Below are 23,354 nucleotides of genomic sequence, written 5' to 3' on the forward strand. Positions count from 1 at the left end.
TGTTTCTCCATCGTAGCTCGATAAGAATTGGGGACGATCCCCCGAAGTGGAGCGCGATGAGCGCAACAAGCGGATGTGCTGAAAGCCCACCGAGGGGGAGAGCTGACCTCCGCCAAGGCTAAACCACTGGAATCAAAACGAGCAATTCAAGTGAGTCAGCGTTGCGCTGTCAGACTACTTGCAGGAGCGCGGATAAATAAATGGGCTTCCCTACCCCCTGCCCCCCACCCCCAAAATAAAAAATAAAATAGTGCTGCGGTGTGGCTGCTTCCATTCTCTACATGTTGGAAATAAGCCACCTAGCTAACAAACCCGATGCGTTCACTGACCACCTTTCCCATCTCAACTACTTAGCTAGCGTACCCAACCCCCCCGCCCCCCAACCCCCTAACCGACCAATCCCGCACTATTTACCTTCTTACTTAGCCGCCTACCCACCTTTCTCACTGGCTTATCGACTAACCAACTCAGCTACTTCCTTACCTACTATCCAAATCAAGACTTTACCTGCATGCCTGTCGACGAGCACTCCTTACCTACCCACCTACCCATTCAACCACCTCCTTACCAACCTTATCTCATCTTCCTAACCTATTCATCCAACACCTACCTCGCCATTTGATCCATTCACCCATTCACCTAACCTTCCTCACTTGACCTAACCTAATACATCTGGGCTAATGTATCCAGTGTACGCTTAAGTGAGTTTGATATCAGCCGTGTGGGAGGAGTTGAATGCAGGCGAGCGAGAGAGAGAGAGCGAGCGAGAGAGGGCGAGCGAGGGAGGGAGGGCGACCAACAGATGTGCTTCTTGTGTAGCGCGTCCGGGCGGGCCGGGCCGAGGCAAGTGGCCGCGCCGGTTAAGCCTCTTACGTCCTATTCACATGACTCCGAGGGCATATAAATACCGTGCCTGGGTGCGTTTGCGTGTGTGTGTAAATAGTGACCTGCTTAAGACACACACACACACACACACACACACACAGCAGCCGGTAGGCGCCATGTGACGCATTAGCGTTCCGGCGGACAATGCAGCATGCATTCATTCTCGTTCTCTCGCGTCGCTAGCAATCTGCTGCTTGACGCGAAACGCGGCGCAGGACACTTCATTAGGCACAGCAAGCGATCGCAAGACGGAGGGACGGACCGACAGTCGTTGATGACGTGACGCGTCAGAACGAGAGACGTTTGTTGGACTGTCCCATTGCAGTTCGATAAGGCGGTTAAAAATGTGTTCAAAAGATACACGATTATCGACAAGCCGTGTCCAGCGTATCGCGTCGCGGAAGGAAGAAAGACGGGATGTCTTCTCCTGACTTCGCAAGACGTTCGGGTTTTTGGGCCTGGTGAGCGAGAGGAAGTGGAGGTGAACGGGGGGGACTCGGGTTTCAGGCCATTAGCCCGAGCGAGGAAGATGAGAGAAGGAGAGAGCCCGAGGCCTGACCATTCATCCATTACTCTAGCCATTCATCCATCCATCCATCACTCACTCGATGCACCCACACGTTCCAGGAGGAGAGGACGGAGGCGGGATGTTAAGTCACAGCCTGACAGCCTCCTCTCGCACAGCAACGCTTGCGGGAGGCGGCGGAGGATGATTATGGGATGCGCGCTTGCTAAATGTTAGGCGGCTCATTAGATTGTCATCTATGAGCCACATGCTAGCTAGTTGCTCGCTAGCCACAAGTTGCCAAAAGCAATTCGCTAGCTATCCACACAGCGTGTGGCGGCGATTTGCAAGCTCCGTCGTCGTTATTTACAGTGGGATGCGCGCTTGCGAATGTTAGGCGGCTCATTGTCATCTATGAGCCGCATGCTAGCTAGATGCTCGCTAGCCATAACTTGCCAAAAAGCAATTCGCTAGCTATCCACACAGCGTGTGGCGGCGATTTGCGAGCTCCGTCGTCGTTATTTACAATGGGATGCGCGCTTGCTAAATGTTAGGCGGCTCATTGTCATCTATGAGCCGCATGCTAGCTAGATGCTCGCTACCCATAAGTTGGCAAAAAGCAATTCGCTAGCTATCCACACAGCGTGTGGCGGCTATTTGCGAGCTGCGTCGTCGTTATTTACAATGGGATGCGCGCTTGCTAAATGTTAGGCGGCTCATTAGATTGTCATCTATGAGCCGCATGCTAGCTAGATGCTCGCTAGCCACAAGTTGCCAAAAAGCATTTCGCTAGCTATCCACACAGCGTGTGGCGGCTATTTGCGAGCTCCGTCGTCGTTATTTACAATGGGATGCGCACTTGCTAAATGTTAGGCGGCTCATTGTCATCTATGAGCCGCATGCTAGCTAGATGCTCACTAGCCACAAGTTGCCAAAAGCAATTCGCTAGCTATCCACACAGCGTGTGGCGGCTATTTGCGAGCTACGTCGTCGTTATTTACAATGGGATGCGCGCTTGCTAAATGTTAGGCGGCTCATTGTCATCTATGAGCCACATGCTAGCTAGATGCTCGCTAGCCTTAAGTTGCCAAAAAGCAATTCGCTAGCTATCCACCACACAGCGTGTGGCGGCGATTTGCGAGCTACGTCGTCGTTATTTACAATGGGATGCACGATTGTTAAATGTTAGGCGGCTCATTGTCGTCTATGAGCCGCATGCTAGCTAGATGCTCGCTACCCATAAGTTGGCAAAAAGCAATTCGCTAGCTATCCACACAGCGTGTGGCGGCTATTTGCGAGCTCCGTCGTTGTTATTTACAATGGGATGCGCGCTTGCTAAATGTTAGGCGGCTCATTGTCATCTATGAGCCGCATGCTAGCTAGATGCTCACTAGCCACAAGTTGCCAAAAGCAATTCGCTAGCTATCCACATAGCGTGTGGCGGCTATTTGCGAGCTCCGTCGTCGTTATTTACAATAGGATGCGCTCTTGCTAAATGTTAGGCGGCTCATTGTCATCTATGAGCCGCATGCTAGCTAGATGCTCGCTAGCCACAAGTTGCCAAAAGCAATTCGCTAGCTTAGTTAGCTATAAAACACAGTAAAGGTGCTCGTATGATTATTATTTTTTTAATGCTACCTTTGTTTTACATTGATCTCCTGCTAGCTTGCCGTTTGCCAGTTGCAAGCAAAAGTTGGAAACAAAAGGAGCCAAAAGAGAATGAAATAAAATGCGCGCAGGGATATGGCGATTACGCGATTACGCTAGCTAATGATTCCCACCGAGCGCCCCAAAGTGCAAAGCGGAATTAGCTGGAAAGCCTCCGCCGTCTCGTCGAATCCGTCATCTTCGCTCCGGAGTCGCTTGCCCGGCGTGCAAGCTGCCGTAATTAAATCATCATTCCTTCCGGCGTGTGAACAAATCACTGGAAGTAGGTCGCGTGTGGGCCGCGCTCGGGCGCGCGTTTCGATGCCAAGACGCCGGGCGGACACATGTTGGGAGGGACGGCGTTTTCGTTTTTTGCATCATTAAACGACAACGGGGATGGCACGACCGACATCTCGCGCGGGCTGCAGGTGACGCGGACCACTTCGGCGACGCGACGCAGCGGCGGCGAAGTGTTCCCGCTTATCCCCGGAAAAGGTCGTCGACCGGCACGGCGGCATCGTCGCCGTGACAAGGGAGAGCTCATCCGTAATCCTCTCTCAGATTAAATTAGAGTCGATTTCTATCCCGGCAACGTCACGGAGGATTTAGGAGTCGGGGTTAGGAGGGTTCAGGTTTGGGATGGGGATTAGAGGTTATAGGATATGCTGATGCTTGCCGGGTAGCAGTCAGGCTTGGATTTAGGGGTTACGATGTGAATAAAGGGGCACGGTTGGGGCAACCGTGATTACAACCTTTAAGTGTCAAAAACCGCACAGCACACCACCAAAGAAAACGGTCACAAAAAAGATTATACATATGTCAATTCCCCAATCCCTCTCCCGAGCCACTTCTTCCAGCTCTTCCTGGAGGATGCCAAGTCAAGTCATAGTCTCTCAAGTGTGTCCTGGGTTGTCCCCGGGGCCTTCTATCAGTGGGACATGCCCAGAACACCTCCCAGGAGGCACCCTATTCAGATGCCCGAGCCACCTCATCTGGCTCCTCTTGAGGTGGAAGGAGAAGCGGCTCGACTCCAAGTCCCCTTTTGGATGACCGAGCTTCTCACCTTATCTCGAAGGGAGAGAGCCCGGACACCCTGTGGAGAAAACTCATTCCGCCCCCGTTTGTATTCGGGGCTACGCACAACCGAGAAAATCTCAGCAATGATTCAATCCCGGTTTGGACATCTGCCTGTGGGGCTGCACGTGACGAACATCATGCTGCAAACATGCTACAAGTCAGTTGGCCTCTGGGTCACCGTTTCACCACCACCACCCCGCACAGCAAAACACCCCGGGGCCTCTGAACTTGTTCGCGGAAGCACACGGAACCTTCTTTGTCAGTTTGCCACGCGTGTGGCGTGTGCTCATTAACTATTCAACATGTGACAATCATCATGCACTATTTAACCAGGCTACGTCTTCACAACGGAACAACACAAATCACGCTAAAGCTAGCTAAAGACCGCATTTTGTTCTCATTAAAATGACGTTTGTGAGCTGGATGTAAATGCGCTCACATGCACGCTAGCCGGATGCTAGCTCGGCATGATATCCGCTCGCCTGGAAAACCGCGCAAGCTAACAGAAACATAACAGTACCATCGCGTAAGAACACGTCACTCTAAAGGAAGCATGACGCTTAAGTAGCATGTTGGTGAAAACGCATTTTTTGCGCAATGACACCCGCTAACTGGATGCTAGTCGAAGTGTCATTTTTCATCCGACACGAAGTTCTCTCTGTCAAAATATATCCAAGAGCTCTTTCATCCTTGACCTCAACGAGTGAAACGGTTAGCATATTGGCTCCGCTGTGCTAACGCGCTAACGTCCGTAGCGCCAAGAGCAGATGCCGCCACCGCCCTGAAGCGCATAGCGGCGGCAGCTCTTCTTTTTTGCCATCCATCAATTTGCTGCCAAATCAAGTCGGACAGAGTGTAATGTAAATGTAAATGAAGCGAGTGGGCACAGTGGAGGGAGAATTGTTGCGGGTGTGGGGGGGGCGTAAGGGGAGCTGGTGGCAGCGGCACAGATGGATGAGAGGCTGCCTTTTCCTTTATCTTACCCAGCGGACACATTTCCACATTCCGCCTCCTCAATGCGCTCACCTCGACATTATTCCCACTCCCAAACTCGCCCCCACCCCATTCCATGCTATCGGGCTCCCACGGCCTCCACTTCCCGAGATGTACCCACACCACACGTGATGGCTCACCCGCTCTGGTGAGAGGACACCACCTGCTAGGCTAGGGGTGCCGACTGGCTAACGACTGTCACTTGTTGCGCAATGTATTATGGGGACACACAAAAAAAAGGTTGAAAATTCTCTCAAATGTCTCTCGAAGCAAGAAAGACAAACAAAAAAACAAAAAAAAACATTTTTATTTTGATTCATAGTCACTTTGGCCATTTGCAGACGTCTTTCCAAGGCTATTCCGCTTGCTATCATTTGTTTTTATGTTATTACATGTTATTACATGTTATCATTATCATTTATTTTGTTCAAGTGACAGCAACTACTCTCTCGTCGCGACGTCTCCACAAAGGTAACCTGCCGCCGGCTCATTTGAAACTCGATTTCCGATATTTGTCGTTGGCGAGCGCAAAAAGCAAACCAACTGACTTGTGTTTTTAATTGCGACTTTTCCAAATAATGGCGCACGCTCCAACGCATCTTTGTTGTCGCGCTCCCGCCGCCGCTGTCGGCCGGGGGGGGAAAAAAAAAACGAGCCGCCTCCCACGGAGAAGCTGGCAACCATATTTGAAGCTAAAAATAGCACGCGGGAGCAGAGCGAGAGAGCAAGCCGCCGCCGCCATCACATTCCAACCAGCTCACACGGCCGACCAAAACGCTCCCCCTGGGATTCATCGACGGCCACACCCAACCCGCGGCGGGGGGCGCCGATGGTCCTGACCAACGGTTCGGTTCATTCGGAACGCCGCGGGCTCTCTTCTCCATCATCGATTCTTCCCCAAACACGTTTTTTTTTAAATTAGCCGAGACGACTTGAGCTGGCGGCAAGCATTTATTTCTGTGTCTAATTATCTCAAACATTCCTCCTTCAAATGAAATGAAACTTTTTACACTCGTTGATGACTTTTGACAGCACAGGGGATCGATTTTCATCTGGCTCACAAGACAATTTACAGTTTAAATTGAATTTGTCGAAGAAATGAATGATCCTTTGTGGACTATATGAGAAAACTCCGCATTTTTGTCCTTTGACTCTGAGGTCACCAAACTTTTCTCAAAGCTGACATTTTTGCACCCCTCAGGCCACCATACAAACAAATAAAAACAGTCAATCTGTATAACTGTGCACACCTTGTCGTCTTTGCATTTGCGTCAAATTTTAACCAAATCCAACGAGCTAGCAACAGCGCCCCCATTCGGACCTTCTCAAGCGCACTCGCTGTCCCATTTTCACTTTCGGTGTCATAACGTCAAACTCAAACGAGTCATCGCAGCCCCTGAAGCCAGTTTGATGTACAAAATTTAGCAGCTATGCTCATCGTGAATAAACCCGCAAAAAAGTCCTGAAAAGCCATGCCCCCAAAAGACAGGGAAAGCGTTGGCTAAGAGCGGCCATTTTAGATGACTGTCTTTTTTAATAAACTTAAAGTTCGGAGAAAAAAAAATACTAATCATCATAATAACATGAATAATCCAGCACCTGAAAGCAACCAAAATCACATTTTCATGACCCCCTTCCATCCAATGTTCAGTTGATCAAACCAGACTTGGACGGTATCCCGGCAACATTGACACACTTTGCGCCTATTGCCCCATTTTTTTTTTTTGTGAAATGTATTTGAACATACACAACGTCATTAAATTAACAACATCAACAACATAAAAGGATATCGCAAGACGGATCTGACAAAATCCCGAAGGCCTGTGGCTAACGCGCGAGCTCACTGGAAAATATCGGCACCGAGGGGAATAACTTTTGTTGTGTGCGTGTCTCAATAAACGCAGCGTCAGCATCTTGCTCCTCTGGGCTAATTACTTTGTTTACTGCTGCGGCCTCACGAGTAGACGCTGGGTTGAATCCTTAACAAACTCGGCGCCACCTTGGAGGTCAAAGCGACCTTGATAGCATGCTAACACGTCTGTTCGCTGTCAAAAGCAAGTATTACCGGGAAGTACTTTCGATACAAACGGTGCTAGCCCGACACCATTCTGTGTGAGCCATGCTAATGTTAGCTTAACCTATCCCTGTGTTAGTTAGTTAGTTAGTTAGTTAGTTAGTTAGTTAGTTAGTTAGTTTACTGACCCAGTAGTCAAAAGTATGGGTGTCATATACAGCATTTTACATACGGAAGAATGAAAAACGTGACCTCATCATTTGACGTTAGCATCTAGCAATTAGCTCACATAGACGCTCAGCTAGCGAGACGTCTCAAGTGGGGAGATGGAAAACTGCCAGGCAATAAAGGAACGTCCACAAACAGGATCTTCACGGGGAATGACGATGATGTGAGCGTCTTGTCGTTTCTGCGCTTGCAAGGCATTCTGGGACAATTTGTCAGAGGGTCGCATTCAATAATTCAGCCTCCTCTCTGGATATTGACCATGTTTCTCTTTCTGTGGGTTAATATTTCATTTCAACCAACCCCCCCACCTACTCGTCCAGCCGACAGACATTCGGGGGTTATGAATCAAAGTGAAATACAGCGTCATGACATCTTCCGTTGCGTTAGCTTAACATATGAGAGTAAGCCACCACAATGGACTAAAGGTATCGTTTCGAGACGTTCCCTTTTAATCAGTCTCAGAATTCAGCGATACCTTGACTACTTATGAAACGTCAAATTTCCATGAACGCAATGACAGATCATTCAAACATTGTGACAGTTGCGGTCCCAGCAGCTAAATGATGGCTTCATATCTCCAAAAACCTCAAGAAAAAACAAAACAAAACGACGCACTAATGGATGATCGTCATCATCATCATCATCATCATCACTATTTAGCATCAAGATCGTGTCTAAAATGTCGACCATTTCGCTACGTGTTCAAAAGAATTTCACTCCGGGTGTACCTAATGAGGCGGCCCGGTAGTCCAGTGGTTAGCACGTGGGCTTCACAGTGCAGTGGTACCGGGTTCGATTCCAGCTCCGGCCTCCCTGTATGGAGTTTGCATGTTCTCCCCGGGCCTGCGTGGGTTTTCTGCGGGTGCTCCGGTTTCCTCCCACATTCCAAAAACATGCATGGCAGGCTGATTGAACACTCTAAATTGTCCCTAGGTGTGAGTGTGAGTGCGAATGGTTGTTCGTCTCTGTGTACCCTGCGATTGGCTGGCAACCGATTCAGGGTGTCCCCCGCCTACTGCCCAGAGACAGCTGGGATGGGCTCCAGCACCCCCCGCGACCCTAGTGAGGATCAAGCGGTTAGGAAGATGAATGAATGAATGAATGAATGAATGTACCTAATGAAGTGACAGGTTTCGCAGCTTTCGCAGCATCTTTCCGAAATTCAACTTGAGCAACAAAATTAGACTCAAAATACTCAGGAAGCGCATTCGTCCAACATCACACAAAAGGCGGCGCTTATTCCAATAGACTCGAAGGTCTGGAAAAAAAAAAAAAGACTAAGAGAAGGGCGCCATCCCGTATTCCCTTTTATCATGTCAGCACTGAGCGTTTTTCCTGCACCGACATCGAATTTGGTGCGCACCCCGAGAAGCTGGTGACTGAGAGCAAGACGAGAACACGTGTGCGGGGGACGAGCCCAAACAAAGCCGCTTCCAATGCGACGCATGCAAAAAAGCATCCTTCATGCATGAGGATGATGAATAAATCAGCATGACTTAAACGCACCGCGTGCAGGCTGACACTTTTGGGGAGTTGGAGCAAGTGACACGCCGTGAAAATCTTATGACTATTCTGACAATTTGCCGGTTCCCACATCCTAAAAACCCCCCAAAAAACAAAACAACTCACACGGTTTGTGATCAGTGTTTGCTTCGCCTTAAGAACAAAAATGTAACACATGAGCACCGTATTGGCGGCAGTAAACTGAACACAAATGACCTCAAAACGAGCAGACCTCAATAGTCAATAATTCTCAGGGAAAAAAAATATGGACCCAAGCTTTTTCTTGCCCCCATTGTTTGACGTTCACTGTCAAACAAAAGAAAAAGTACATATTGGGCAATTAAAAAAAAAAACTACTTCAACCGAAGAATGTAGCTTAATGCTAACATATAATGGGAAACACCATAGAGAGGATATGAAAGTAGCATCGGCGCCGTACAACACATGTAGGCTGACAATGTAACAAAATGCACGGGTAGATATTATTTATCTTCTGCCAAGAAAGGCAAATATCAAACGGAGGAGCTGACTTCTAATGTTAATCTGTAGATTTGCAATTTTCACTATTGAAGAAGGAGATAGTTGGCCAGACTGCCCCCCCTTTTATTTTGTAAACCCTTTTCTGGTCACTGAGGTGCGGCCATGCTGCACACATTCAGTCTTGCAAAAGTAAGAAGCCGAAAGGTTTCTCTTGCCTTCGCTCCTTCAAAATATGCAAATACTATTTTATTTGTTTTTTTTGGGGGGGGGGGGATTAAGACAGATGAATCCAAACGCAGCATGATGGTACCAGAATGAATTTCTCAAAGGAAGGCACACGTCATGCTCAGTTGTAGATCGTGGGTGGTTTTTTAAAACAATTTTTCATCGTTTCACAGTTTTCCCGTTTTGTTCGGTTTTAATGAGCAAAATTCATTTTTAAAATGAAATCTAGTAGCCTCCGCTCAAATGATGTGAAAAGTTCTCGGACACTCCGAATGATGACGCGTCGCTAAAAGGCGGCAGGCGGCCCGGTAGTCCAGTGGTTAGCACGTGGGCTTCACAGTGCAGAGGTACCGGGTTCGATTCCAGCTCTGGCCTCCCTGTGTGGAGTTTGCATGTTCTCCCCGGGCCTGCGTGGGTTTTCTCCGGGTGCTCCGGTTTCCTCCCACATTCCAAAAACATGCGTGGGAGGCTGATTGAACACTCTAAATTGTCCCTAGGTGTGAGTGTGAGTGCGAATGGTTGTTTGTCTCTGTGTGCCCTGCGATTGGCTGGCAACCGATTCAGGGTGTCCCCCGCCTACTGCCCGGAGACAGCTGGGATAGGCTCCAGCACCCACCGCGACCCTAGTGAGGATCAAGCGGCCCGGAAGATGAATGAATGAATAAAAGGCGGCAAACGGCAGACCGGTTGCATCTCGGCGGGCACGAGCGTGTCCGTCCGTCTGTCCGTCCGTCCGAGTACATTGCGCGACCCGAGCCACAGATGGCCGCTTCCTCGGCGCTTTAATGAAAGCAGCCAAGCCAAACGCAGCCAAACGCAGCCATTCGGCCGCGCCGCGTACATTCCTCTTTAATGGGCATTAATGTGAAAATGATGGCCTTGGCCAATCAAAGCGGCGTGTGGGTGGAAACGGAAGCTAGCGGCCAGCCAGAGAGCATTTAAAAGCCCGACTTTTTTTCCACGCGAGGAGGAGAAGGAGGAGGAGTGACATTTTCCCAAGGAAATCTATCAAGCCACCTAAATGGCTTTTCATGTGCACTCACCAAAAGTGGCGCTTTTTTTTTTCTTCCTCCTCATGATTAATTAATAAATGAAAGCATGTTGATAAATGGCTCCCGTTTCTTCCTCCCGCTAATAAAAATGATATCATTTGTTCCCTTCTTTCTAATTATCTGGCAGGGGGGGGGGGGCGAAAAGTATTCCGGGGCGAAATCTGCGGAATTTTTCCATTATCGACCCCACAAAAGAACGGCGAGAGCACCTTGCCGCCGCCGCCGCAGCACTTTTAAATGACGCTTTTTTTGTTCAAGACTTTTTCCAATTAGAGGCCGGTTACGCGTCCTGCGACTGTCAGCTAATTGGTAATTATAACCAACTTGTAACGCGTGCCCTGGAATTCTCATGCAGGAAAAAATATACACAGTCGGAGGTACAAAAATCAAGCCACGCGTGTTTGAAAGAAGAAAAAATAAAATCGGCTTATAGCTCATTCGCACGTCTGCGTCCTTCTCATCGCCATGGTCAGAAGTAGTCAAGCGCAACAATAAATCCACAACTCATCAAGCATCAAACGAATCGACAACTTCATCACCTCTTCACGCAAACAAACAACAGGAGGCGCCGCAGATGGACGCTTGTATGCAGTTGCGTTGTAACAAATTGAGGAATAGCTACCTGAACACAAACGGCGCAGCAACACATGTAGACAGACATACGACTCACAGGCATATATTCTAGGGTGAATATATTCGACTGAGTCACTGTCAGCTCGACCCCCCCCCCCCTTTCCTCCAATTTCAGACTTTGGTCAAGAGTGTTCAACAGCACGACCCCAAAGCCGTAAGCCCGCGGACCCTCGACAATAAAAGTCTATGGCCACCCCTGGTTTCAATTTAACCGTTTTATTAAGGGGGTGTGCCATCAATTAATACCGTCCACCGCGTGTCCAATCAGGGATCGTTGTCAAATTGTAATGATCCAGGAAAGGTCGTGACCCACTTCTGGATCCCATTTCACCCCCCCCCCCCAACCCCCCAGCCCTGCAAAGAGAGAAAACCCAACCTGCGCTCGCATGGCGGAGGCGTCCTGAAAGCAGGAGACATTTATCACGCAGGATGAATTGTTTGTGGCGTCAGCCCGTCATCGATCGCCGGAGCGATGCCGATCAATAGCAAGTGTTCATAACAAGATTTGAGACGCAGAAGAAGAAACAGGACGAGAGGGGGGGGGGGGGGGCAAAAAATCTCGAGTCATTTACCAAAACACGACATGGCACTTCTTCTTCATCGTCGTCTTTTTTTTTCTCCTTGCCGTCACCCTTTTTTGTTCTCAACGACGCTTTTGATGATGTCGTCAAACACATCGCGATTTGAATATCAAACAAAGATAACCTTTATTGATCGCCAGAGGGGAAATTCAGGTGTTACAATAGTTCAAGATAAATCAAATAAACGTGCCCCCCTTTACGACAACAAAAAGACTCGGCTGCCATAGTGCCTCGAGTCAGACGCTTGCAGTTCCTCAAGTTGCCTGTTGGCGGACTCAAGCGGACTCAAGAGAAAAGAAGAAGAGCCGTCGGCTTTTTTCCAATCCCAAATTTTTTTTTTCCGTGACTTGCAAACGTTCACCAATTGAACTGGCGCTCGGTCGCGGAGCCCCGCCGACACCGAAGGTTGCGATCCTTTAAAAAGCCGAACGGACGCCAACGGAGCGCTATCGATTTACTTGGCGGAGGAGGCGAGGCCGTGTTTACACTTTGGGCATCCGGCTCGGGCGCGCAGAGGACAAAAAGGTAACCAAAGCTGAGACGCTTCCTGTTGGCATGCCCCCCCCCCCCACCCCCATCTAATGTGAGCTGCCCCGCTGAGCTTGCGCTGCTCTCCATCACCGCCAGCCTGGGTGGAATTAGCGTTAATGAGCAGAAAAGTTAATTTAGTTAAGAGACAATCAACAATGCAGACGCCAGCGTGGGGGGGCGGGGGGGGCGATCAAATTAAGCAGAGCAATAAAGCACATCCAAAAAAGCAGCAACTTTGGCTTTTTGGAGCCATCCCGCCACACTTTCAGATTTGGGGGGGGGCTTCACGCCGGTCGAGGTGGCCTCGCGGGCGCTCGTCAATAATATTGATGGCGACCGGTCTCTCCGCCTTTGGGAATGTCACGCGCTCAAAGCGAAGGTGTCAGCTCGCCATCCATCAGATCAACGAGCGAGCCGGACGCTCATCAACGACATCATCGATAGAAGCAATCGCCTCGCCGTCACGTGATCAATGACGCCTCTCATTAACTCCATTATCGCGAGGAAAGCGCCCGGCGGGGGGGGGGGGGGGGGGGAGGGGCTTCATGCAAATCAGAGTGGGCATTTTTAGACCGACATCCTTTTGGAAACCATGAAATGAAACGAAAAGTAAACCGCGTCCATCACGGTTACTTCACTCTCGCGAAGGTACGAGACAAGCACAGGAAGTCGCCCAGGAAGTTCAATTCAACTCCAAATGAGGTATTTCAGAATAAAAGAGATATCTGGAAATGTGTCATGGTATCAAGCAAACTGTGTCAGCTCCGAATTGATCTCAAGATGGCAACCGGGATGTTGGATGAAGCAACACATGACGACATACAAAACCATTTGCAAGTCATCACTCCGCACTTGAAATGACAACGAAGGCGGACAGGAAGTTTCATTCAAATGTGGCGTCGCCTTTCAGAATAAAAGTGAAAAAATACAAATGGGGCGGGGGGCATTCATTCGGGCGCTGGACGATGCCAAGATGGCACCCAGGAAGAAACTTACGCGTTTTGTGGTGTCCACGCCTGTGGGCGACGGCGGTGGTGGTAGTGGTGGTGGGGGCCCCCCCTGTGGTGGTATGTTCCGAAGTCCACATCTGCGTGGAGTCGTGGAGCACGGTGGGATTAGACGCGGACGGGGTGGACGTTCTCACGTTGGTGCGAGGCGGCGCGGTAAAAGCCACAGGAAGGCGTCCGTTGCGATTGGCGTGTTTCCGAGGGGGGGCCGGGCCGCCCGAGGCCACGCCCGTTCTGGGGTTAGCCCCGGCGGCGGTGGTCGCGGTAGATCGAGTTCTACCCCTCCCAACGGTTACGCTTTTTAGCGCGTGGTCCACCGTCGGGGGTGGCGGCGATCGTGGCTCCGGTCGTCGTGGCGGTCGTAGTGGTCTCGGGTCCTTTGGGAAGCCCGCTGGGCTTGGAGAGGAAAATGGGGTCCTGTCCGATCCGGTTGGCGTCCACCAGATCCGTCGGGACGTAATCCCGCACGGTGCCCACCACGATCCACTTGAGGAGCATCAGACTCAAACCCAAGCCGATGAATCCGATGAGGAGCGGGACCATGCAGAGCCACGTCTGCTGGCGGGGCCACCACAGGGCGCACCCCAAAGGGCCCCGGTCTCGGGCCGCCGGGCCCTCGGCGCGGGCCGCGGAGGTCCCCGCCGGCTCCGGTTCCTCCAGGATCACCGCGCCCGTCCCGCCGGCCCCGGAACGCTGGCTCATCCTTCCGGGCCCTTCTTCGCGGCTCATCGGGGGTTAAATCCTGCGCTCGGCATGTGTCGCAAACGTTCCGGAGCGAAGTGGAGACGACGCCAGGCGCTGATAATCCACGCCGAGGACAAAAGGAACATCAACAAGACCATCGGACGATGAGTCCGCCTTCGATTTGCGAGCGACTCCCAACTTGGGGCGGACGGGAAGGAAGCGGACGAGACGGGGGGGGAAGGAAGGAAGGAAGGAAGGAAAGAAGGCTCCGTATCCGCGCGCAAGAGTGCGGCGCTGCAGCAAGAAAAAAAAAAAGAAAAAAATTCCAAACCCAATTCCTACTTAGCATGCACACGTACGCCTCACCATGTCCTGGCGTGCGTGCGCAGGAAAAGATCCGATTCCCGGATGCGGGATGATCCTGAGCAGCTCTTTGCCCCCGGCGGGGGTCCCGCCGCAGCGCGATTCTCTCTCCCGGCGGACTTTTGCCCCTGCCCTGCCTCGCTTTGGATTTCCTCTTGTTTCAACCCTTTTGACAGTTGATTCCGCCGCTCGTCCCCATGCACAAAAGCAACAATTCAGAGTGCAGAAGCGGTGGCGGCGGGGGGGAGGGGGAGGGAGGGGGGGCAGCGGGATGGAGGTGTGTGTGTGTGTGTGTGTGTTGTCACGCAGCGCTATCAGAAGGGCGGATTATTCTGCTCAAGCGACGCGCGATCCCGCTTCTTCTTTTTTTGCGCGGCCGGCTCGGGATGGCTTTTTCCTCCGGGATGACGAGCGATCCGGCGGGAACAACAACAACATTCCCCCGACGGAAGAAATTCCAAAGCAAAGAACACCAAAAAAAAAAAAAAAAATCCAGTCGGGAGATTCCCCAAAGGCATCCGCCGGCACCCCGCGGAGGCCAGCGACATCGGCTTCCGATGGCCGAGATGCGGGCGAGCGCACACGCAGGTGCCGCCTGGAGAGGCAGAGGACGAGTGAGTAGAAGGGAGGGAGGGGGGGGGAGGATGGAGAGAGCGAGAGAGAGAGAGAGAGAGGGAGGGAGGGGGAGGTTGCACCTGCTGGATGCAGCTTGGAAATGTGCCCGCCTCTGTCAGCAGACAGGAAGGGAAAAAAAAAGAAACGCTCCGTGGATTCAAATAATAAATAACGGAGCGTGGGGATGGATCAGGATAATTGGGAGGCAGGGACGGGACGGGGCTGGGGGAGGTTCGGGGGGGCTTTTTAGCATTTCAAATGAAAAGCTCTTTGAAGCTCGTGAATGTGACTCTTGTTAACCGCGACAGGAAAAAGAATGCCCTTGAGAACGGCCAAAAAAAGAGAAAAGGCGATCGATTGGTGAAATAAGAAAAATTGCAAGTGGGCATTCGGTTACGTTCAGTCCAAAAAAAACAAAACAAAAAACAAAACCAAAAAAAAAAAGCCTTTGACTTGCAGAATTTTTCCAAAACGCCAACCTATGAAAATGCATTTCCTGTTGGCCCGAGGCGTACTCATAAATAAGACAAGAAGACAATTCAAAGAAGAACACCAACATGATGCATATTCAAACGTGACACAGGCTTACCGCACAGAAAACAAAGCGACATAACAACAACAACCCCCCCCAAAAAAAAAAAAAACAAAATAAAACACTTATCGTGTTTGTCAGCTCCAACACACAGCTGACATGTTGGCTGTTTTTGGTCTTTGAAAGTATTAACACTCATTTGCATATGTTGCCCGGCACCGGATTGTTTTTAGTCCGCTTAAAAAAAAAATTTTTTTTTTTTAAAACGAGTGAGCCAAGACGACGAGGCATAAAGAATGTTGGGCGCATTATTTGCACAGCCGTTTAGTACAATAAGTGAGAATAAGTGCTTCGGAGAACGGCATTTAGTTGTCCAGGCGGTTTCATGTCTGGTTCAATCCGTCAATCATCCCAGATGACAAACTAACACGGCGGCGAAAGTCACTTCTGGGCATCATCTCGAAAAGAGATGATGAATCTCTGTTATTTCGCCTCGTTTTTTTGCGCTGGCTCCTCACATTTGCTGCTCCATTGGCACCACTTTGCATTTATTGGAGCTTTTACATCAAGATGGATGAAGAAAGTCTCAAGACTCACGTTTGTCTTTTTTACTGCAGCGCGCCTTGAATCGAGGCTTCCATTTCCAGCACTTTTCAGCAAATCATCTCCCCCACCCCCCCCCCAAAAAAAATTCTGACCTTTTTTTGTACTTTTTTCCCCCACAGCTGCAATATTCACAGCGCTGTTTGTTTTTAAGAGCCACACAAAGTGGTTCCAGAGTGAAAACAATTCTTCAATCAATAATGCTAATTAATGTCGGCCATTAAAATAATCATTCCGGTCCTATTCCAAGGCTTTAAAGGGCCTCGAAAGTGAAGTTAGAGTTTTTTTTCTTCGACTTACCGACTCCAAAGTATAAAGGCCGTATCCCCGTTCAAATTTGGGTTTGGTTTTTTTCCTTAATTGTCAAGAGGAAATTTTGAACACGTACGGATGTACAGTACAATAATAACATGACATTCGGTTGCTATGTGTGATGCTATCAAGCTAAGCTAACAAGGTTAGCTCTGTGCTCCTGGTTATGTTTACGTCCAGTTGGTTGGGTGCAGTTTGTAACGACCCAAAAGCCAAGCAACATAAGCTGTTTTTAAAATGCTAACCTTGTGTTATTAATGCGAGGCCTACTTGATATTTTTGCTAAGCTAACCAGGCTAGCTACATGTTCTGGTTATGTTTACGTCCAGTTGGTTGGGTGCAGTTTGTAACGACCGAAAAGCCAAGCAACATAAGCCGTTTTTAAAAAAATATATGCTAACCTTGTGCTCTTAATGTGAGGTCTACTTGATATTTTTGCTAAGCTAACCAGGCTAGCTACTGTACATGTTCTGGTAATGTTTACGTCCAGTTGGTTGGGTGCAGTTTGTAACGACCGAAAAGCCAAGCAACATAAGCTGTTTTAAAAAAAAATATGCTAACCTTGTGCTCTTAATGCGAGGCCTACTTGATATTTTTGCTAAGCTAACCATGCTAGCTACATGTTCTGGTTATGTTTAAAGAGGGCTTTTTTATTTTTATTTTTTAATGAAGGCTCTGAAATCCCACTTGGAATATTCTATATAAAATTCTCCTATCAGCCCATAAAAAAAAGAACAAAAAGATTTGTGTGTCGTTTACATCGCAGCGGCTCCCCAGATCCTCGACAAGAAGTCCCGGGCCCCGCAGAATGACGGCGTTTAGAGGAATTTATGAACGCCAGCGGCGCGCTCCTCCTGACAGACGTTTATTTAGTGGCGGCCGTTTCCTCAGCAGCTGCGTCGCCGGCTGGAACCGGCGCTTCGCACACGGCGGCCCTACAATACGATCCCGCGTGTCCTTCGGCGGTCCTTCTCCATCATTGACCTTTTCATCAAAACCGCGATCACGGCACAATCCCAAAGAATCTTCAAGGCAGTTTAACAGCACCCAACTGCGTACATCGTATGCAACCGTTTGCAATCAAACCGTATCGACGACGGTGACAAAATGATTAAATATTTACATGAAATACGCGACACTTAGCACAGATGCTAATAAATAATTAGCATCTCTGCTAATTATTTATTAGCATCTAACTAATTAATTATAACACAGACCAGCAAAAGGTGGGCTTTGCTCGTACCAACCAATCAGGGGACTAACCCTCACCCTGAAGTTCGAACCTTACTGGGCCAGCCCGGCCGAATGCGAAGGTTCTGGAAACACATTCGATTGACCCGGCAACACCTACGGGCTGAAATCCGATTGGACTAAAAAGAAAGAAACGCTTTGGTTCCATACGATTGTATTTTTGGAATGTTTTTAAAAATGACTTGCAATGGGAGTTGAGTGCTTTGCCGTGAGCGTTGTTGCCAATGGACGTGTGTGCGCGACCCCCCCCCCCCCACCCCTTCTTCCAAGCCCCCAGGCGACGGCGAGCTATTTTCATCAGTCGCCCCATGGTGCCGCCACTTGACTGACAGGCCAGTTCGATGGTGGCAGACAGGCTTCAGGGCGCCTCTAGAGGACGTGCCAATCACGGGAGGCGACGGTGCCGACAATCCTTATTCCACACTCGCATGCGACTCGCAAGCGACACGCGTGCTCAGGCGGCGTTTCGACGATGTTCGGCGAGAGGGACATTTTTCTTCTCGCTAATTTTGGTATCGAATTGAAGCAAGAGACATTTTCGGTACGGTTTTTTGCTGGGCTGATTCAAGCATTCGTGGCAGTGTCGGTTGCAAATGACAACGCGATTGCGCGGGGCTCGTGATCGGTCCTGGCCCCCGGAGAAATTCGTCCTAAATGGCCGCTTTGAACCTAATTGGAATTTGGGCGTTGACACTTCTTCGACAGGAGAAGCCAATTTCACGTCGATGGTTGAAATATTTTGGGGGAAAGCGTTGCTTCACCGTGGACGTGACTAGCCGAGATTGAGTTCCTCATCTTTATCTTCTACTCAAAAGCTGTGCTGATATCAAATTAAAGCAACACCGGGATCCAAAAGCGGGTCAAAAACCTGAATTTCAAAGAAAAAAAAAATATGATCTGATGAATGAAAACTTCAGTGGCAGTGGTCGGATTCCATTAGTCGTCATTCCAACACTGGAAGCCAAACGTTGCTCGGCTGGCAGCTTTTTGAACGCAAGCTTTCAACACTTAACCCAACCGGCGTCATTTTATTATTTTGGTCTCGTCTTAAATTTTTCTCCTGGCAGTTTTTGAGCCGCCGGCGAACGTTGCGCGAGCGGGTAAGCGACCCGTGTCCATTAAGAGATGCCGAGTGTTTTCTGCCTTCATTGGTAGGAGGCTGAGACTCTGGGTAACCATGGAAACCAACAGAACCAGCCACAGGAGACAAACAAGTGCTCTCTCCCGCTCATTCGTCCTCACATCTTGCACGGGTTTACTGATCATCATTATCTTTGACATTCCTTAGTACACAAAATCACTTTTTTTTCCTGTTTTTAATCAGTGGAAAGTCAAGTTTTCCGTCTTTGAAAGAAACTGGTCACCATTTAGCCCGGACTACTGTTATTTAGCGTTTGTAGTTTGGTTTGTGGTCTCAGCACACACTAATAAGAAATGTTATCGAATGCATCCCTTTCATAATCAATGTTAACAAGCGACTTCGGCGAGTTTTCAAACAAAAGTAAAATAGTAAAATATAAAAAAAAAAGTAAAATATCCAAAGAAGATCCTTCTTTGGATATTTTACTTTTAAAGAATCGACCGACATCATGCGACGGTATTTCCTTGACTCATAAGAGGCAGTCAGTCGCGGTTGAACGGCCTTTCGAGCTCTCTCATGTGTCCTGACAGACTCAGAGGTGGGGTGGGGGGCTCTCCAGAGACTCATCGAGCATCACCGGATCCACATCTAGCGACAACAGAGTCTGCCCAACGGTCCAATAAAAGACAAACACGTGCAGGCCCATCCAAACTATGAATACTGTGAATTGTACTATGAATACTAGTGAACAAACTATGAATACTGAAACTATGAAGAGAAGACCCGAGCGGGGGGGGGGGGGGGGGGGGGGGTGTGGGGGGAGGCCCATTTTCTTCCCGGGAGTCCTCGTTTGTCACCGTGTTGCCTTCAGACGCCCGACCTTTCACCTTTGGGCCATCCGCCGTGACACATTGTTCAGGGAAGAGATTGACCCCCTGAACTGAGGTGTCAAAGAGATGACTACGACTATGACGCGGGGGGGTGGCTCATGGTTTCCATGGCGATTCGAAAAAAAAAAAACTCAAGTGAATCGGCCATCCGGTCATCGTTTTGACACCATCTTTAAATCCTGCTTGTTAGAGCCCACGTGGACACGCACAGGCCGCGTCCAAGCTAAAAATAGCCTTTTAAACTTTTTTTTTTTTGGGGGGGGGGGGGTCTTGCACCAGTCAGCATAAAAACAATTTCATCAGCAGTAAAGTAAAAAAGGTGTGTGGCCTTTGAAAATAGGGCAGTGCGTGTGAGCGGGAGGGTGCGCTTAGACACCGCCCCTCACCCGCCCACCCCCGCCCCCACCACAAGGCTTCTCTGCTGTTTCTGGGCGCTTTACTTCCACTTCAACTTCTTGAGGATTTTTTGTTTGGTTTTATTTTGCGGAGTTCAACGAGTGTCTTCGCACCACCAACGATGGAAAAGGAAGGCCAAGGTTGACGCCCAAACTCCGCCCACCTCTCCACTGGCCCGTCGGCAGTTAAAAACCGTGGCACATACGTACGGTGGACAAACAAAGTCAGACCGCACATTGATTGGTCACCCCACTTGGCGGGCGCACGTGACTTTTGTCCTCCTTTCGATATCTTGTGGATTCTTTTTTTTTCTTAATCTTGCCGAAGCGAGCACGCTCGTGTCAGAAGCGAAAATGGAAAGTTATCATGAGGCATTAGAAGTGTTTCGGTTCCCCCCCCCCCCCCAGGCAGAATGTCATCTTTGCTGCAAGCGAACGGGCCGATAACCTTTCGGCCCGCAGCCTGATAGCAGTCGCTTCTCAGAATTTAAAGAGCGGCAGGCAAATGTTTAATCTGAGGCTTAAGGAGATACGAAAAGGCGGCGAGCCAAAAGGACTCTCCCAAGTGCTGAGGCGGCGGGGGGGGGGGGGGGGGGGGGGGGGGCAACGTCGTTTTCAACAGATACGACGAGACCGCCATAGCTTATTTGATCCTTTCGTAGCGTTTCACTCCAATGTCAATCCGAGACAAGTATACCTGACTCACTTGATTCACGGAATCGCGTCACGTCAGTTCCGCTCAAGTCCCATAGGCGGCAGCACCCCTCAGCTCCGTGCGCTCCATTGTTGCATTTGATTTGATGAATTTCCACAGTTTACTACGGGACACTCGGCCTAGCCAAATGACCCCGGAAAATGTTTTGCGAGTCTATGAAAGAAAGAGGTTCCTGTGTCTCAGACCAAATGGCTATGACCCGTGGGGTTCCTCAGGGGTCAACCGTTGGGCCCCTGTTGTTAATCCTGTGCCTCAGACCAAATGGCAATGACCCGTGGGGTTCCTCAGGGGTCAACCGTTGGGCCCCTGTTGTTAATCCTGTGCCTCAGACCAAATGGCTATGACCCGTGGGGTTCCTCAGGGGTCAACCGTTGGGCCCCTGTTGTTAATCCTGTGCCTCAGACCAATTGACTATGACCCGTGGGGTTCCTCAGGGGTCAACCGTTGGGCCCCCGTTGTTAATCCTGTGCCTCAGACCAAATGGCTATGACCCGTGGGGTTCCTCAGGGGTCAACCGTTGGACCCCCGTTGTTAATCCTGTGCCTCAGACCGAATGGCTATGACCCGTGGGGTTCCTCAGGGGTCAACCGTTGGACCCCCGTTGTTAATCCTGTGCCTCAGACCGAATGGCTATGACCCGTGGGGTTCCTCAGGGGTCAACCGTTGGGCCCCTGTTGTTAATCCTGTGCCTCAGACCAAATGGCTATGACCCGTGGGGTTCCTCAGGGGTCAACCTTTGGGCCCCCATTGTTAATCCCGTGCATGCTAATCTACCACAGGGATGCCGATGACACTCAGGTCTGTGTGTCAACGAGAGCATAAGAACTTTGTCATCGCTTTCAAAAAGATCAGCATGCAGATGCAAAACTATTTTCTGCAGCTAAACTCAGATGAAATGCAAATCGTTGTCTGAGTCCCACAAAAACAAAGTCTGTGCTCAGTCACCTTGAAACTCGCTCTGTGCAACTTCACAATCAGGTTAGAAATAATATAGAAGTAATATTAGACTCAGACCTCAATTTCAACAGCCACGTTCAACCGATAACACCGGCAGCTTCGTATTATTTCAGAAATAAATAGTGCCAACCTCCTGGAGAGACTCATCCTTGTGTTTGTCTACTTCATATTTTCCAAGAAAACAAAGCGACCCAAAAAATCATCAGTTTTAAAAAAAAAGGGGGGGGGGGGCTTGTGCCGCAGTCACTTTATCACTATAGCGTGTTGTTGTTTTCTCATGCAGTCATCAACTATTTAGCAGGAGTGAAGATGCGGTCAAACGGAAATGACTTCAACCTGCCCTGTGGCAGCACGTTTAATGGCGGAGCAGCGGGACGACGCGCACACGCGCATTACTCAGTCGGACACTGGAAGAAAGGCTCAGACAAGCATCATCATTAAAGTGACGCGAGGAAACGACACACGCTCACAAAAGGTGTGCCGCCAGCGCGCCGTCCTGCAGGACCTTCAGGTTGGGGCCAACGTTCAGCCACCTCGATGCTTCCAAATGAAGCCAAGAGGCCATGATGGCCGCTCCGGTAGAAATAAGCCACAAAAAAAAAATCGCTCACATGTATGCGTCCGATGTACACAACCAGGAAACCATTCGATGGCTCCTCTCGCGAGTTTAGAAAGAGTCAAACACAGTCGGAAAGACACGCACAAATCAGAGTTAACGTTACTGTTAGTGACCGAGTAAGCTGCAATCATAGTCGTCATATTTCGCAGAGGATTTTAAAAAATATATATTTTGCGATCTGCGATTAGGCTAGCAACCAGTTGAGGACAGCTGGGATAGGCTCCCACACACCCACCACCCTTATGTGGATAAAGAAAAAAAAAACGGATGGCTACATGTGCTGCACCACTCTTTGTAGTCAATTATCCATTCCTTTCTAGCACCGCGACTATGGACGCTATCCTTCAGCTTGTCAAAAGGAGTTTTCGTCGATTCAGGTTTTGTTGATTCCATTGGTGGAATTTGACGGTCGACGGCAGCTGGGTGTGACATTCGACAGCTCGAAGACTCTTTTGAACAAGCCTTCACCATCGCACAAAAATCGTGAAGCGCTTGGCGTCCAGTTCACCGGCGCCATAAGTTTGCCCTCGTATCGCAAGCTCGCGTTCACAAGTCAAAGCAAAGACTAAACAAACAAGCAAACCAAAAAAAAAAAAATGGCCCAATCACCGCTTTTACCTCAAAATAAATTTGGTCGCAAGGCGCATCAGACAAAACGAATAATCCGCAAAGGCCCCACACAAAGAACCACGCCAATCTCCCACATGAGGTGTCAAGCAAAATACCGTTTTCCATGCGAATGAAAAGATGGAAAATGGAAAGGATGGAGTTGCGAAAGAGGTCGCCATGGCAACAAAATGTGTGTGTGTTGGATGGACTATTTTAATTTTTTTTCCATTGTAATCATTGGGGCGGCCCGGTAGTCCAGTGGTTAGCACGTGGGCTTCACAGTGCAGAGGTACCGGGTTCGATTCCAGCTCCGGCCTCCCTGTGTGGAGTTTGCATGTTCTCCCCGGGCCTGCGTGGGTTTTCTCCG

General features: G+C 49.6%; 1 protein-coding gene across 1 annotated transcript in view; it reads right to left on the reverse strand.

Moving 5' to 3' along the window:
• The window catches only part of LOC127610505 (pro-neuregulin-3, membrane-bound isoform-like), a 96,863-nt gene extending 81,844 nt beyond the window's left edge, over positions 1–15,019 (reverse strand). The window contains 2 exon segments of the mRNA XM_052080721.1: positions 13,351–13,685; positions 13,687–15,019. Coding sequence (XP_051936681.1) covers positions 13,351–13,685; positions 13,687–14,090 — 739 coding nt within the window. The 5' untranslated portion in view covers positions 14,091–15,019.
• Between the last annotated feature and the right edge of the window lie 8,335 nt (positions 15,020–23,354).

This window comes from Hippocampus zosterae, chromosome 11, assembly GCF_025434085.1.
Source record: "Hippocampus zosterae strain Florida chromosome 11, ASM2543408v3, whole genome shotgun sequence".
Taxonomy (NCBI): domain Eukaryota; kingdom Metazoa; phylum Chordata; class Actinopteri; order Syngnathiformes; family Syngnathidae; genus Hippocampus; species Hippocampus zosterae.